At 50.3% G+C, this 15,940-nt stretch overlaps 3 protein-coding genes across 3 annotated transcripts; all 3 read right to left on the reverse strand.

The window, feature by feature from the left end:
* Positions 1-1,652: 1,652 nt before the first annotated feature.
* Positions 1,653-8,574, reverse strand: LOC133392105 (uncharacterized). The gene has a single exon (XM_061650655.1). It carries the CDS (start codon positions 3,717-3,719, stop codon positions 1,653-1,655), a length of 2,067 nt encoding a protein of 688 aa, XP_061506639.1. The 5' UTR covers positions 3,720-8,574.
* Positions 8,575-8,670: 96 nt separating this feature from the next.
* Positions 8,671-10,852, reverse strand: LOC1275975 (actin-87E). Its single transcript, XM_061641120.1, has 2 exons — positions 10,694-10,852; positions 8,671-10,387 (listed from the first exon to the last, which is right to left on the reverse strand). The coding sequence occupies exon 2, from the start codon at positions 10,375-10,377 to the stop codon at positions 9,247-9,249; it is 1,131 nt and encodes a 376-aa protein (XP_061497104.1). The 5' UTR covers positions 10,378-10,387; positions 10,694-10,852; the 3' UTR covers positions 8,671-9,246.
* Positions 10,853-11,169: 317 nt separating this feature from the next.
* On the reverse strand, positions 11,170-12,540 carry LOC1272407 (actin-3, muscle-specific). The gene has a single exon (XM_061641122.1). The coding sequence runs from the start codon at positions 12,390-12,392 to the stop codon at positions 11,262-11,264; it is 1,131 nt and encodes a 376-aa protein (XP_061497106.1). The 5' UTR covers positions 12,393-12,540; the 3' UTR covers positions 11,170-11,261.
* Positions 12,541-15,940: the final 3,400 nt, after the last annotated feature.

The raw sequence follows: 15,940 nt of genomic DNA on the forward strand, positions 1-15,940 counted from the left end.
GCCGTCCACCGTGGCAAGCACTGACTAGCTGGCTGCGTGGAACTAAATAAGTGTCGAAAGTTTGTATAGACCGGCATGATCAAATAGATCGTTTGCCAAATAGAAGAAGAATTGAGCATTGAAATTGAGTGTAAGTAATGGGAATCAATCTGAATAAGAATATAAAACTAAATTACACAAAAATAGTTAATATCAGTATTTTTTTATACATCATCATTTACATCATATAAATAGTTTACAAATTTTACATTTGTTCATTTTACTAACATGTGTCGATTTTCAACACTGATTTTTTTTTATTTACAATACCTATAGAAAAAAGGAACACCACAGACAACCTAAATAATCTCGCTTAGTAAAGATTATTATTACTCTCCAATTCAGATAATTCTCACATGAATGTTCGGGATATTATTCATCTTCTACCTTACCTTCTTAATAAAAGAATCTTAAAGAATCTTTCTCATCCAAATTCTACCTATGCTCCACAAATAAGATTCGACCTGGTTGGTTAGCAGCAACATCAATTGTGTATTCGCCATGGCACCAATCCTCGCCCAATATGCGATCGATAAATCTCAGACATTTTAATATACATTCCATTTTAAATATCGTAAATAGGTCGTGCAACACTCAGTGAGTTGTTACTGTACATGTTATATCCAATTATTGTAATTCCTACACTCATATTGTTTCATCATTAATACAAATAGCTAACGTCTCACTATCGTGCAATTCCACACATTTGTACTATTCAACGACATCAATATCCCTAAAAATTCCCAAACCCCTTTCGGACACCTGTAAAAAACGCTCGCTCGGACCTTCGCTTTGCATACTTCCGCCCAAGGGCACACGCCAACACAAACAACTCCGCGCCACTCATGCGAGCAACGCCAGTGTGAATAAGACAGGTACTTAGGCACAAATTTCCTACAACGCATGCCAGCAACACCTCTGAGCTTCGTGGGCGTGAACTCCGTACGTAGAGATTTTCCGCACCCTTAACACCGACCACACGGATGGGACGGGTGGTCGGTTTCGTATTGACTCGCCGCAAGCAAGCTCGAACATGAGTACTCATTTTGTTCCTCAGCGTGCTTATCGAGCGGAATCGAGTGCGTTCCGCGTTTGGGGGGGGGGAGGCACAACCTGGGCCGGAAATCAACCCAGCCTGGGCCACTTAATTGCTACCACCAGTGGTCCACCCCGTTGACAATGCGTGCCACCGTAAGACGCCGGTCGGAAATAGGTTTAACAGTTGATGCCTCGAATGTCGGACCGACAATCGAATCGAAACCGTCTTAAGACCTTCGGACAGGGCGCGTGCGCCCCCATTCCGGTGGAATGTAAGTGTACACATTCGTACTCGCGCCCATCCGCCCCTGGCTGGTCGTCACACACCGAACAACATTCGTCCGAATAATGGTAACACACACACACAACAACAACAGCAAAAAAAGAACACCAACACACGCGCGAGCCTCTCAACGGGCAAAACTCAACGCACCATGGCTTGGCTACAAGTTCCTTACAAGAGCGCACACCGCACAAGGTCACTAACTTCCTTTCACATGGCACGCGCCCGACCGCGCACACGCCGGTTCCTGCTGCTTTGAGCCTCCATGTACCCCCTTCCCCCTCCCCCCTCCCTACAAAAGATACCGATCGGCCAGATTGTCTCGCCATCGATAGCGCCGCTTCGCCCGGTAGTACAGCACCTCGCCGACGAACGCAGCCAGCGCGAGCAGCAGTCCGGCGGCACCGAGCAGAAAGGCGCCCTCGATGTGATCCAGCCGCAGAATCGTCTGTCCTTCTCCACTTTTCTCACCATCACCTCCGCTGCCCCCTCCTTCATCGCCTCCCGCCCCTTCGTCCTCATCGCGATCGATGCGGATCTTTTCGCTCTCCTTCTGCCACTTGCCCAGCAGCCCGCTCTCGCTGATCCGCCGTATTAGCTCGTTGATCTTCGGCAGCAGATGAAAGTCCTTCTTCGCCAGCATGCTCACCGAGTAGGTGTAGATGTTTTCCGCCTTCGAGAAGCAGTACAGCTCGGCCTCCCCGATCGCCCGGCTGTTGCTCGAATGGGCCCGGCTCATCGCGATCGCAACCGTGCGCTCCCGGCGCAGCCGCCCCAGACACTCGTCCAAATTCCTGCACACCGCGTAGTGCGCGGCGATGTGGCGCGACACGCCGTCCGGTTTGTCAAAGTGACCGAGCGTGTTTTCCGCACCCGCAAACCCAAACCCGGCCTCGATCGCCTGCTGGACGGTGGCGATCTGCGGCTCGTACCGGGGGCGCGTCAGCACCGAGATCAGGAAGCTGTGGTAGGCCGCGTTCCAGTGCAGCCCGTAAAACATGTACCCGATCAGGAACAGCCGGATGGAGACGCGCCGCGGCCAGTAGTGCGCGTACACGCTCAGCGAGAACGCCAGCGACTGGAGCAGCATCCAGGTGTAGTTCACCCGGTACAACCCCTCGACGTAGTTGAACCGGAACAGCAGCGCGGCCGCCGCGAAGATGATCCCAATCGCGATCAGCCACGTCCACACGTTGAAGATGATGAACACGTTCAGCCACTTGGGTGCGTGTCGGGCGGTCGGCACGCACCAGGTAAGATCGTCCTGAAAGTACGGTATCGTGGCCGACAGCAGCTTCCGGCTGATCGGGTTTTCGTGCAGCCCGCCAATCATTAGGTCGGTTCGTCGCTGCAACACGTCCGCGTACAGCCCCGTCTGGTTGTCCGCCGTGATGCGTGCCGTCGTGAGGCTGCCGTCGATCACGCTAAACACCGGTACCAGGCGCATCCGGGCCGTGATCACGTCCAGCATTAGCACCTCCAGTCCCTTCTCGATGTGGCTCGCGTTGCCCACGACGAACGGCTCCCAGATGCTGGTCGACACCTTGAGCGGGCAGTAGTGGTAGTACTTCGGTATCTTCGGCCCATAGTCGGAGAAGTAGTGCCGCTCGCGGTACACCCAGGCGGCGCGCACGTTGCGCTCCGGGTCCGGCTCCTGGAACGCATACTCACACTCGTCGACCAGCCGCAACCGCTCGATGTTGTCCGCACAGCTGCCGCTCTCGTACGGGAACCAGGTCCACACCTCCAGCACGGACGTGTTGTACCTCTGCACCATCACGTTCACGTTCAGCACGGAATGGTCGAACAGCTCCTGGAGCACGTTCCGCACCTCGATCTCGAAGACGAGCGGCGTCAGCTCGGCCGTGAACACCACCACCACCTGGGCCAGCGGGTTCCAGGTGGGCAGCCGGCGCAGCTGCCGGATCGGGGCGGCTAGCGCCGACGAGTCGGCAATCAGCATCAGGTAGTTCTTGGCCTTCTCCGTTACGTGCGATGCGTTCAGGTGCGGCTGGGAAGCGTCCTTCACCATCACGCCCATCTCGTGCCGGGGGTCCTCGTTGATCGAGCGCAGTATGTGCTGCTGGAAGGTGGACGCGTCCGGCTTGATGTTGATGATGGCCAGCGAACCCTTCATGGCGCGTTCCGACCGAAAGTACTTCTCGCACAGCCGCCTGATGCAGGGCACGACCGTGAGCAGCTGCTCGTGTTCCGCTTCGTCCACCGGTATGTCCCCGGCGGTCTGGCGCAGCACCACGGTCAGCAGTAGCGCCCAAACGCTCACCTGCCGGTACATTGCGACCTGCCGAACGAACTGACGAGCAGGAACGATTGACCCAACCGATTGACCCAGGGACATTGTCCCGGACAATGTATTTATACGTCACCCCAAAATCACTACCAACAAACAAAAGCGCATCTGCCCCATGGGGACCCATTAGGGTGTGAATTATTTAGCGGCCAGTGTGGCTTGGCTGGAACGATGCACGCGCCAATTATCGTTATTGATTTATCATAACAGCAGGCCGATTACAATCGACGGCCCTAATGTGCCACACGGATCATTATGTCCGGGGCAGGGATCAAACAATCAGTCTCCCCCTGGTAGTAGAATAAACAAACACACGACACCATGCCATGCATTAAGCTTTCATCAAGTCAATCCGGCCCGCACGACCGTGTAAGCCCGTGTCCCGTTGGATCGGCGAGTTCACCCACGGAGCGGGTTAGTCGCTTGGTTTAGGTGTCACATTACTTCACCCATTTAGGTGACTGGTAGCGGTCAACGCAGCAACAATCGTGTGCTGTTTTTGTTGTGTCCATCAGCCATCGGGACAGCATCTGTCGTCGGTTCGGAGGACATTCTCTTCTGTGGACTCCCAAAACACATACACACACCCCGACACTTACGGTGTGCCAACCTGCTGCACGGTGTACACCACATCAGGTGGGATCAGGTTCCGCATTTCAAGGTCAATTGGCCCTTAAAAACTAAAACAAGCAAAGAAGCATGTGTGCAGTGAAACATAAGCCAATTAAAGAGAGTTTTGCAGCAGTGTACGCACGTCGGTACGTACATACGTACCTTTCGCAGTCCTCGGCGTCACCGTATGTGGCTTTATCGCGGCAGCAAACCAGTTTGGACATTATGATTAACGGCTTCGCACAACTGGAGCACACACCGGTGACGTTTGTCCGCTTGCTTGCAAACAATGACGAATTTAGCAATGCCGGTAATGAGGCGCAGTGTTGTGAGAGGAATCGCATCGATGTAATGTGACCCAAAGTATGCTAAGTATTGCCGGTATAGAACGATTCACACGTCAACACTCCTCCAATACCTTCGGCACGGTTAGAAATTCTAGTGCAAATCTCCACTACAACGGCATCCGTTTATTTTTGCCTATTCTCCACACATACACACGTTGTACTACTCGTTAATTGTGACGTTAACCTCGTTTGGTGCCGTTTCTTTGCAGCACTCCCTCTGTACGCTGACCATGTGACCGGGCGAATGTCCACCTTGTTGGTGTACTTGCTGTATCCGCTCCATTACTCTTAGGGCGATGAACGACCTGAGGGCGCACACGAAATCTAAGCAACACAACGGTGCGAAAGGCAAAAGCTGAACTCGACACGTCGATCGTTATCGAAAGCAAAAGTGAATGTGAAATTTGATCCCCCTTCCCTTCCTCCTCCCTTCTAATGTTGCTTTGGAGGTACATAATTTACATTGTTTGAAAATCAAAACCCTGGAGGATGTATCAACTTTCAGTGGAAACAAAAGCAGCAAACTAACAAGCAATACCTAGTTCCCGCACATGTCCCGTTGGGTAACATTCAATAGCCAAACACTTAATGCACTTGGCGCTTAGGGGCCATCCATTACGAAGGGAAGGGGTACGAAACCTGTTTGCGCAACACACCAAGCAAGATGCTCCAAAATGTCTGCATTACGATGAAATAGATTCCTTTCTCTAACACAAACAACGACGAAGGATTTAATTTAAAAAAATGAATTTAAAAGCATGCCTACGAGTTCTAGGTTTTGAGCGTTCAAGTACAATAAGTATTGAAAGTAATTTTATTCTTCTCATTTCCGATGTAACGTTGTTTACCCAAGACCACTTGAAGAGCTACAAGAGCATCCTCTACAAAAAAAGACAGGGTTTATTCGATATTTTGGGTTAAAGAAAGACGATCAACAACGTTTGTACGTATATCATTTAGTTCTATATCCACTTCAACAGCGTCTTTAAAGAGCATGTTGCAGCAAGTATGTAGCTCTTCTGCTTTGCCGCAATGACCTACGCCAAGAATTTATTCCTTGGACACTAAACTGCACTGCTTACTAAACTTAATTAGTACCACGAAACCGGATAGTCATTCCCACGAGAAGACGGTACAGGTGAGCGTCGAACTAGGTCCAATCTTTTACAGGAATCGAAACTTACTATACACCAACACTTATAAGAATATTTCGTAAATAGTTTTAGTTATTGATTTAATGGAAACGCTCCACTACAACTTTTCTGGGTTATGGTTTTGATCAAATAAGTCATTCGCTAATTTTCATGCCTTGATTATCCTCCAGTCATTGCTCATGTCTTCAAATTTCGTTTCTCACTCGATTGACCTCTTTTGAATGAATCTCGTGAATGAAAGATGTTTGATTTAAAAGACACTCTGTCCCATGGTGTACACATAATCTGCAATGTTATTATAGATTCATTTAATGAATGCAGTGTTCTTAATGATTTAAATTAAATTCCAAGGAATTTGCCATACAATATGAACTAAAATAGCTTTAAAAATTAGCCATTAGCTAATGGTTGCGTCAAAATGGCTCCATACAGTGTAATTTGCGAAGTAATGTGGCTCACTAACTGATAACATTGAGCACCCATGCCCATGAGGATAATTTCCAAGAGGAACAGAATTCCAATAAAAAAATGAATTGGTTTTTGGTATATTCTAACGCATGTGTCTGTAGAACTGTTTCTTCCTAGTTGAACAGCTTCTACAGACTTTCAAACAAAAATTCAAATGATCATTCAGTCAATATCATAGTGATCAATAATTATGTTACAATTTTCGGAGGAACCTAGCAAACAAAACGAAATTAAATAAATAGTTACAAATGCACCTTTGAATGTTTTCGTTTGTAACAAAAATGTTAGTATTTTAGTCTCAGATTTTAACTATGCAGATGAATTTAGCGCCCATGAAAGTAAAACGTGTCCAGCGTAATTGTATGGTTTGCAAATAGTCCATGGCTTTCCAAGTAAGCCATGGCAAGAACTCCAAAACAACGCTCCAACACATAGTGTTGCACTAAAACTGTAGCAAAACATCACCCAAAACCATCCAAATTACAAACCAGACCGTAAACTTTTGACCGCAATTAGCCGCGCCGGGCACATTAATATGTGCTATAAATTAAACCCCCATAAAATGCTCCAACATCGTTCCCAGAAACCAACCCAACAAGGGGTAAGTAAGGTGGACGATCCGCAGCCCCGTAACTAAAACTCCATTCCTTTTATTGTGCGCTACCCCACACGCGCGCGCGCGCGCACACTGTACGGGCCAGTAATCGTGTATAGGGGTGCTTGGCGCAATTAACTAGTCCACTCCTTGCTGCAGTCTTTTTTTTTCGCAAACTACTATTGGCGAGCGAAGGCAGCAGAGAACGGAGGCCGAAAGGCCGTCCCACAGTGTCAGGTTCAATAAATAAACCTCCCCACTTGCCTTTCGATAGTGGACACGTTGTTTTGCGGGAGCTTAAAATGTCTTCGATCGCCACGATCAAAGTGATTAAAGAGTTATAGAAGCGTTTCCGGAACAACGAAACCATCCATCTAACGTGGCACACGCCCGCTTTGTTCTAAGCCCGGAATGACCGTTCAGGATAGAACCTGAAGCGTGTGGCTTCTGAGGCGAGATGGTGTGTGTATGTTTGGTATTTCTGCACCATCGGTTAACCTTGATCGGATCCGTCCATTGAAAGGGGTAGAACTTAACCGTTCGCGACATGCAAGACCACGTGTTTCCATTTCAACGTATCGGTGGGGCTTGGCTGTAGTTCTTGCATAAGGACTTGGCTGTGAGCCCAGGAGAAGGTAGAATGTATCCATACGAATCAATCACAGGTTCTTACTTTGTGGCCGCTATCCGATTTCCGAGGCTCTCTGGTTTTGTAAAGCGGTTTACACTGTTATTTTGCTTTTATTCTCCAGTCCTTGAAACAATGTAGCATGATCGCAGACCCGTTTCAAGGGAACCGAGTTGAGACCGTTAAATAATCCCGTTCTTGAGGCAACCAGTTGAACATTGTTATCGCCAACCGGCACAACAAACTGGGTGGGTTTCTGATGCATTATTACTCCCTTTCAAGAAGTAAACCCAAATCCTTTACCCAACAGTGGTGTGATTTTTAATTGCAAACCCGTTTCCACGGGTTGGCAGTATGACGAGCGAGGGATTTGGGCACGATTTCCCACCAACTTACTCTCTCCCTCTCTCTGTAGCTGTTTGTGCAGCTCAAGTACTCGGCACTACTATGACGAAGCAATAAACAATGGTTAATGTTTTGGCTATACTTTCCCGTCCCCTGCCCAAAAGCTAATCTTGGAAACTTTCCCCAAGGCTGCCATAAAATTGTTATTTGTGAAAACAGCGAAAATTGAATCCCGCTTACGCTCGCGTAAAAGCGACGAAGTTTATGGCATTGGTTACGCGCAACCTCATCGATGTTCCGCGCAATGTAACGTGTGCTAGGTTCAATACGCTGCAGCAGCTGCCCCGATAGCGGCAAATGGCGAAAAGTTGAGAAGATGTAAAACCACCTCCACCTACAGGCAAATCCCAGCAAGCGTACAACTCATCTTCCCCGGCATGGTAGCACGATCTTAGTATCCGCTGACGTCATCGCCCTTTAACGACACCGATTGACGGGGAACCGTAGTGCTGGTTCGTTCGATTGCATTATATGGCCACGATCACGGGTGCCCTTCTTCTGCTGGATCACAGCATCAGCGTGAGCGAGATCGATGCGCAACCGTGTTACAAATGTGCCGTTGAATGCTATTTTTGAATTTGGGAAAAACAAAAGCCGAAAGAGCAGCACTAGTCACAGCGTCTTTCAGCCAGACGGACCGACGGATTCCAGTCTCTTGCATCACAGCGCATCATGCAAGCCACCTGGCTGGTGTGTGTGTGTCTGATCGTATCGCTTTGCTGGAAACTGGCTCAATCGGTTGAATCGAAGTTATGCCAGCGCCCCAACAAACACATTAGTCTTCTGCAAGTCCTTAAACATTCGCTTAATAATTTATTTGTATAGCTTTGGTACCGTGTAAACGTCGTAAATTAAAATAAGAGTATAATTTATCTCTCCTCGAGCACGATCATTAATTAATAGATAACAGTTTGATAAGTCGAACAAATAATACCGTGTCCGGCACACGCTCACGAACAGTGTTTCTTTTTCACGGTTAAAAGCGGCAGTCTTCGCACAGTTTGCACTCCTCTTGAATGCTATACGTCAGTACCTTTCCTTTTCTAGCAACTTGGTGTGTTCCTTCGGGTGGAATCGAATTTTGGCAACGAAATACATATCAATGACTAGGGTGAAAGTGAGGGGGAGGGGGGAGTTCGAGAATTCTTGGAGATTCTGGAAGATGGCATTTGGCTTGGCCTAGAAGGGTTCGGGTTGGGGGTAAGGCCTCGTGCAACACGATGCGCACTAATGCTTAACGACTACCTCTGTGTCTGTATGTGTGTCTGGTAATTTGTGTAGCGCTGTTAGTGTTTGCCTCCAATTAATGCCCCTCATCAATTCAGGCTACACCCCGTTATCCCACGGCTCCGATGACTCTCCTAGCTTAGAAGCACTTGCGGTGGACAATGCCCGGGCCAGACTCGTCGTACTCCTGCTTGGAGATCCACATCTGCTGGAAGGTGGACAGGGACGCCAGGATGGAGCCACCGATCCAGACCGAGTACTTGCGCTCCGGTGGGGCAATGATCTTGATCTTGATGGTGGACGGCGCCAGGGCGGTAATCTCCTTCTGCATGCGATCGGCAATACCCGGGTACATGGTGGTACCGCCCGACATGACGATGTTCGCGTACAGGTCCTTGCGGATGTCCACGTCGCACTTCATGATCGAGTTGTAGACGGTTTCGTGGATGCCGCACGATTCCATACCCAGGAAGGAGGGCTGGAACAGCGACTCGGGACAACGGAACCGCTCGTTACCGATGGTGATCACCTGTCCATCGGGCAGTTCGTACGACTTCTCCAGCGCAGTCGAGGCAGCGGCAGTTGCCATCTCCTGCTCAAAGTCCAGCGCAACGTAGCACAGCTTCTCCTTGATGTCACGCACGATTTCCCGCTCAGCGGTGGTAGTGAACGAGTAGCCTCGCTCGGTCAGGATCTTCATCAGGTAGTCGGTCAGATCGCGACCGGCCAGATCCAGACGCAGGATGGCGTGAGGAAGAGCGTAACCTTCGTAGATGGGCACCGTGTGCGACACACCATCACCAGAGTCCAGCACAATACCGGTGGTACGGCCAGAAGCGTACAACGACAGCACAGCCTGGATGGCCACATACATAGCCGGCGAGTTGAAGGTTTCGAACATGATCTGCGTCATCTTCTCACGGTTCGCCTTCGGGTTGAGCGGGGCCTCCGTCAGTAGGACCGGGTGCTCCTCCGGAGCCACGCGCAGCTCATTGTAGAACGTGTGGTGCCAGATCTTCTCCATATCGTCCCAGTTCGTGATGATACCGTGCTCGATAGGGTACTTGAGCGTCAGGATACCTCGCTTGCTCTGGGCCTCATCGCCGACGTACGAGTCCTTCTGTCCCATGCCGACCATCACGCCCTGATGACGGGGACGACCCACAATCGATGGGAACACGGCACGTGGCGCATCGTCCCCGGCGAACCCGGCCTTGCACATACCGGATCCATTGTCTACGACCAGCGCGGCAACATCGTCGTCACACATTTTCGGTTATCTGTGCAGAACCAAAAACGAAAGCCAGAACAAAGATTCGGATTATAGAACACTGCCGTCAACTGCTCCGTTTCGCAACTCGTCCAACACTAGGCGTCACTTCGACGACAGCAATGCTCGTAGGTCTTCGTAGCAGATCCGGTCTGATGATAGTGGTGGTGGTGGTGGAGACGGTTTGCTTATCTGCACGGGCAACCAGCGCCTGATAACACTGCACACCATCAACTGACCTTCCACAGCGATTGACCACTTGAGCGCCTGTCGACCGCCGGCCGTCACGTGAGCGTCTTCCCATTCCAATATTTACCTGTGGGGATGTTACGATTTACGCTGACAAAAATTCACTAAAACACGACACCGGACGGGCGTACGATCGTTCTGGACAAACAGTGGCTGAGCAACTGACTAATTGGATTTACTATAATCCAATATTTATACTCTTCGGGCGGCTCAGCTGTTGGCCCGACGTTCGGCTCGCTCGGGAAAATCTCCATGGAACAACGCATGCGCACCAGAAGAAATCGCCCACCAATGGTCCCCCTGTATGGTCGTACTACGTTCAGTTTCCCGGCCTCGCATACATCGCGTGTGCGTGTGAAAATACGCTCGGAAAATCGGATTTATACTCCCACTTCCCACAACCCGCGCGCTCGTCCACTACTCATCCACACACTGGCATGTGAAGAACGCAACAAAAACTGGGTGATTTTCGCCGACGATACCGTGTGTTCCTAGCCAATGCAAATGTTTCACGACGAATCCCCCCAGAGCACGCAAACACTGTTTAATATTAAAAGTGAAGTTTATTTTAATTTACTAACAAAACAACGCTTAACACAGTAAAACAACAGGAACGACGAGGAGAAGAAGGCACCCTAGAAGCACTTGCGGTGGACAATGCCCGGGCCAGACTCGTCGTACTCCTGCTTCGAGATCCACATTTGCTGGAAGGTGGACAGGGACGCCAGGATGGAGCCACCGATCCAGACCGAGTACTTGCGCTCCGGCGGTGCCACAATCTTCACCTTGATCGTGCTCGGGGCCAGGGCATTGATTTCGCGATGCATACGGTCCGCGATGCCGGCAAACATGGTCGAGCCGCCGGACAGCACGATATTCGCGTACAGGTCCTTGCGGATGTCCACGTCGCACTTCATGATCGAGTTGTACACCGCTTCGTGCACGCCGGTCGACTCCATGCCGATGAACGACGGCTGGAACAGCACCTCCGGGCAGCGGAACCGCTCGTTACCGATGGTGATGATCTGTCCGTCCGGCATTTCGTACGACTTCTCCAGCGAGCTCGAGGTAGCCGCCGTGTCCATCTCCTGCGGGAAGTCCAGCGCAACGTAGCACAGCTTCTCCTTGACATCGCGCACGATTTCCCGCTCGGCCGTCGTCGTCATGGTGTATCCACGCTCCATCAGGATCTTCATCAGGTAGTCGGTCAGATCGCGACCGGCCAGATCCAGACGCAGGATGGCGTGCGGGAGAGCGTAGCCTTCGTAGATGGGCACCGTGTGCGACACACCATCACCAGAGTCCATCACAATGCCGGTGGTACGGCCGGAAGCGTACAGCGACAGCACCGCCTGGATGGCCACATACATTGCCGGGGTGTTGAACGTTTCGAACATGATCTGCGTCATCTTCTCGCGGTTCGCCTTCGGGTTGTGCGGGGCCTCCGTCAGCAGGACCGGGTGCTCCTCCGGAGCCACGCGCAGCTCGTTGTAGAACGTGTGGTGCCAGATCTTCTCCATATCGTCCCAGTTCGACACGATGCCGTGCTCGATCGGGTACTTCAGCGTCAGAATTCCGCGCTTGCTCTGGGCCTCATCGCCGACGTACGAGTCCTTCTGGCCCATGCCAACCATCACGCCCTGGTGACGTGGACGTCCGACAATCGACGGGAACACGGCACGCGGCGCATCGTCCCCGGCGAACCCGGCCTTGCACATACCGGATCCATTGTCCACGACCAGCGCTGCAATCTCTTCGTCACACATGTTTCGCTGCACTACCGTTCTCGTTCACCGCTAGCAGAATTATAAACTGAGCCTCCTGAGCCAATCGACAAGACACTACACAGCAGCACAACTTTGCGAAGCACCGGTAAAACACCGCTCAATGAGTACTATGATCGAACTCGCGTACAGCATGTAGCATTTATAGCGACACGCTAGGGAACATCCCCTTATCGAACCGCTTATCGATCTTAGCACCCATTGCCCCGGGTGTGCAGCTGTGGTGGTGCGATTTTTTCTTTTCTGGGCGCCCCCAGAGAGCCCTCCGTATCATGATCGCTATGATATGATAGCAGGGACTTTTTTTCGTACCGTCATGCTTCTCCTTATCGCAATACTGTTTCCAACGAATAGCAAAAAAACGGTAACCGGTACCGCCGGTGCCGGTGCAAACGCAGCTCGCGGCAGCATGCTCGGGGTTTCGTAAAATATCTTTTGGAATTCACCCTCGTGGGTGGACACAAACACACGCGCACACACCCATACACCCAAACACACACGGCACTTCATGCAGTACTGTGCAGTTTCATGGTGGAGACGCCGCGTTCCGCGTGGGGATTGGCCCAGGGTGAGGACCGCGAAGAGAGCGTGAGGGAAAGCTGTAAACAACACAAGCCCCCCATCCAAGCGTTGGCCTGGTCATTGGAAAGCATGGTCTCTTTCCTTAAAAGGGCAGGAAAACAGATACCCTCTCTCCACACACACACACAGACGCACACTTGACCGAGCGAACACGAGCGCAACTAGAATACGAAGGGCACACGCCGCGCCACTCGGGACCAAAATCGTTGCCACTGGATTCGCCAGCACAGTTTCGTAACCGGGGCCCGCCTGACGTGTCAACGAGGGACACGATAAGCTGCGAATTGGCGCGAATCATTTGTGATTATCCTGCCGGATTACCTGCCAACGTTTACCACCCTACCAACCATCGTGAGCCAGCTTGACTCATTAGCTGTCCATCATATCATTGACGGGCGCAGTGGATCATAACAAACTCATCACCGCCGTTCGTCTTCCTACGACCGATCCATTCATGATGATGATCGGTCGACACACGGGTCGCACGGGGTTTATGTGTTTGTGTTTATGTTTGCTAGACGACACATTCTTCTTTTTTTTTGCGATGCCCGTTGAAAAACATTTCTATTTTCGCATTGCCCGCTCAAACCCTCCCATCAGCGGCACGCGTTACGCGAGACCAGATCCAACAACATCGTGTGGCCATAATCGGTTTGAAGAGTCAGCAGCAGCAGCAGCGGTTCGTGAGTTTTTCCGACCGAGCACCTGTTGCAACGCCGTGTTACACTTTCGGCTGCAGCGTCATCCGCCCCGAAAGAGGACGGAGCGCTGAGATGTAGTACCGACAGCCATCTCGCTTCATCAGAACGCCACCGGTACGGTCGGGAAATTGGCACCCTTGCCCTCCTGGCTTGGTATGAAAATAGATTCTCCACCATCACCGCGAACACGCATCGTGCACGGGAGGCGCCATGGAATTCCTCTTGAATGAATCGGCCCAACCAAAACACCATTCACATCCATATTTGGTGATGTATGGCGCGCATCCGAAGCGTCCGTGAATGCTTGTGCCCTCCCGGGGAGTTTCCTAATCCCGCAACCCCTGCTTCGTGGAATTTCGCCGATAACCTAAACGTAAGCTGCTCCTTCCCGACTAAAATCTTATCTTTTATCTTCCGCTTTTTTGTTGTTTGGTAATTATCTATCGGAATCGCGAAAAAGCGCCGATTTTGGTATGCACCTCATTCTTCCGGTTTTATCGGAGGAGGAAGCTATGAATCACGGCGATCGGCCGGAACTGTTTGTAAACAACGAAACACGTAGGCCTTTCTACCTCTGAATAATGATGCTTCCTTTCCGCTCAGTCGTGCCAGTATATCCGAGAGACATTCACAGCCTGATTTTTACTTTTTAGCGCTTAGTGTTAACAAAAAATAACGCCTCACCTCTATCAGGTGATTGCCGACGTACTACCAGACCGCTGTAATCACACATTGGGGAACGATTGCCCTCGCCGTCAACGTCGTCGCCGTCGTCGTCCTCTTCTATGGTCTTATCAGGTTAGCAAGAAAACGCGCTACTCACCGGGAGCCTCATAAAACGTCCCACCGATGACGGATTGTGATTTCGATTCGCGCAGGGCAAGTCTAGAGAAGAGACAGAGGCAAGGGAACGTGACCATATAAGGAGGTAAAATATCGACCGCCACTGTGCGGCCACTTTTGCGCGCACACTCTTTGCTGAATGACATTGGCTTATTTCATCCTCATTAATACTTCGTTAATTGTAAAATTCCTCCTAACCACCTTTAGTGAGTCAAAATGCCACAAACAAACAATTAAATTAAATGGCATGTTCATCACCAAAATAGTGAAACCATAGGCTAAACGTCAGCATTCGGCTGATGGACGTAACGGCGATCGGTCAAAGCGAACAGTGCAATGTGAATTAAATGAAATGGCACAATTATTAGCTCGACGCGGGCTGACGCAGTTGATGGCCGTAGCTTTCCGTTGCCAGTGCTACTGGCGATGCTCTCCTACGCGGGGCTGCGTTATGCAATCCCGTACACATACGTCACCTTTGATGATAAGCGCATCGTTCGGGGTATTTTATCGTTATCAACGCACTTTTTTCTACAGAATAGCTTTACCGACAGAAATCGCGTCAATTGCATCGTTCAGTGGGTGGTGCGGTGGTGTGCGTTTTCTTAAGCTTCAAGCAAACAGCTATTCAAACACACAGTACCAACAGGGTGCCAATTTATCTGGTTCCCATTCTTGACTGTTTTGTGCGCTATCGCGTATTTGTTCTACTGTAGTCTGTCTGGTCTGTGCGTTACATTCGTTTGGTTCATATTTTTGCTGTGAGTGCATTCGAAATGTAATTTGCATCAGAACAAATACATTGATTTTGAACTGACACGGTAATGTACACGGAAATTGATGAGTTCCCCAAGAAAACTTAGGCTACGCAACTACTGCCACATATTTTACGATATCATCTTAAGAAAAGGAATTGAATTTTAACTCTAAACTAAAACAATTCTACTCCTCCTTGCATTGCAATACGTTTAATTATTTGCAATGCAAACACAGTACCCAATCAAGCTTAATTAGCGGCCTTACTTAGCGGCAAGCGAAAGTAAATGTCTAATAAATGCCCACGTGCCTGCCATCTACAACAACAGGGCGCGCGGGTTCATACAACAGAATTACGAAATTCGACTGCGCCACCTCTCACCCTCCCTCGTGCGATAAACACCATACAAATACAAACAGAAAACAAAAAAGAGGAATTGAACTCAACAATCAGTCATGCTTGGCCGGGCTCCGGGGTTGAGGTGGTGCTGTTGGTGACTGCAGCACGGAGTCCTGAATCATGGCTTTGTGCAACACGCAACACTGCGCCTGTCACATGTGTTTGGTGCGAATTGGAGAGGGGACCGCTGGCAAGGTGCCACAGTGGTGGACACTTTGGTTCACTTCGAACTTCGAGATGATTGACCT

The sequence above is a fragment of the Anopheles gambiae genome, chromosome 2 (genome assembly GCF_943734735.2).
Source record: "Anopheles gambiae chromosome 2, idAnoGambNW_F1_1, whole genome shotgun sequence".
Taxonomy (NCBI): Eukaryota; Metazoa; Arthropoda; class Insecta; order Diptera; family Culicidae; genus Anopheles; species Anopheles gambiae.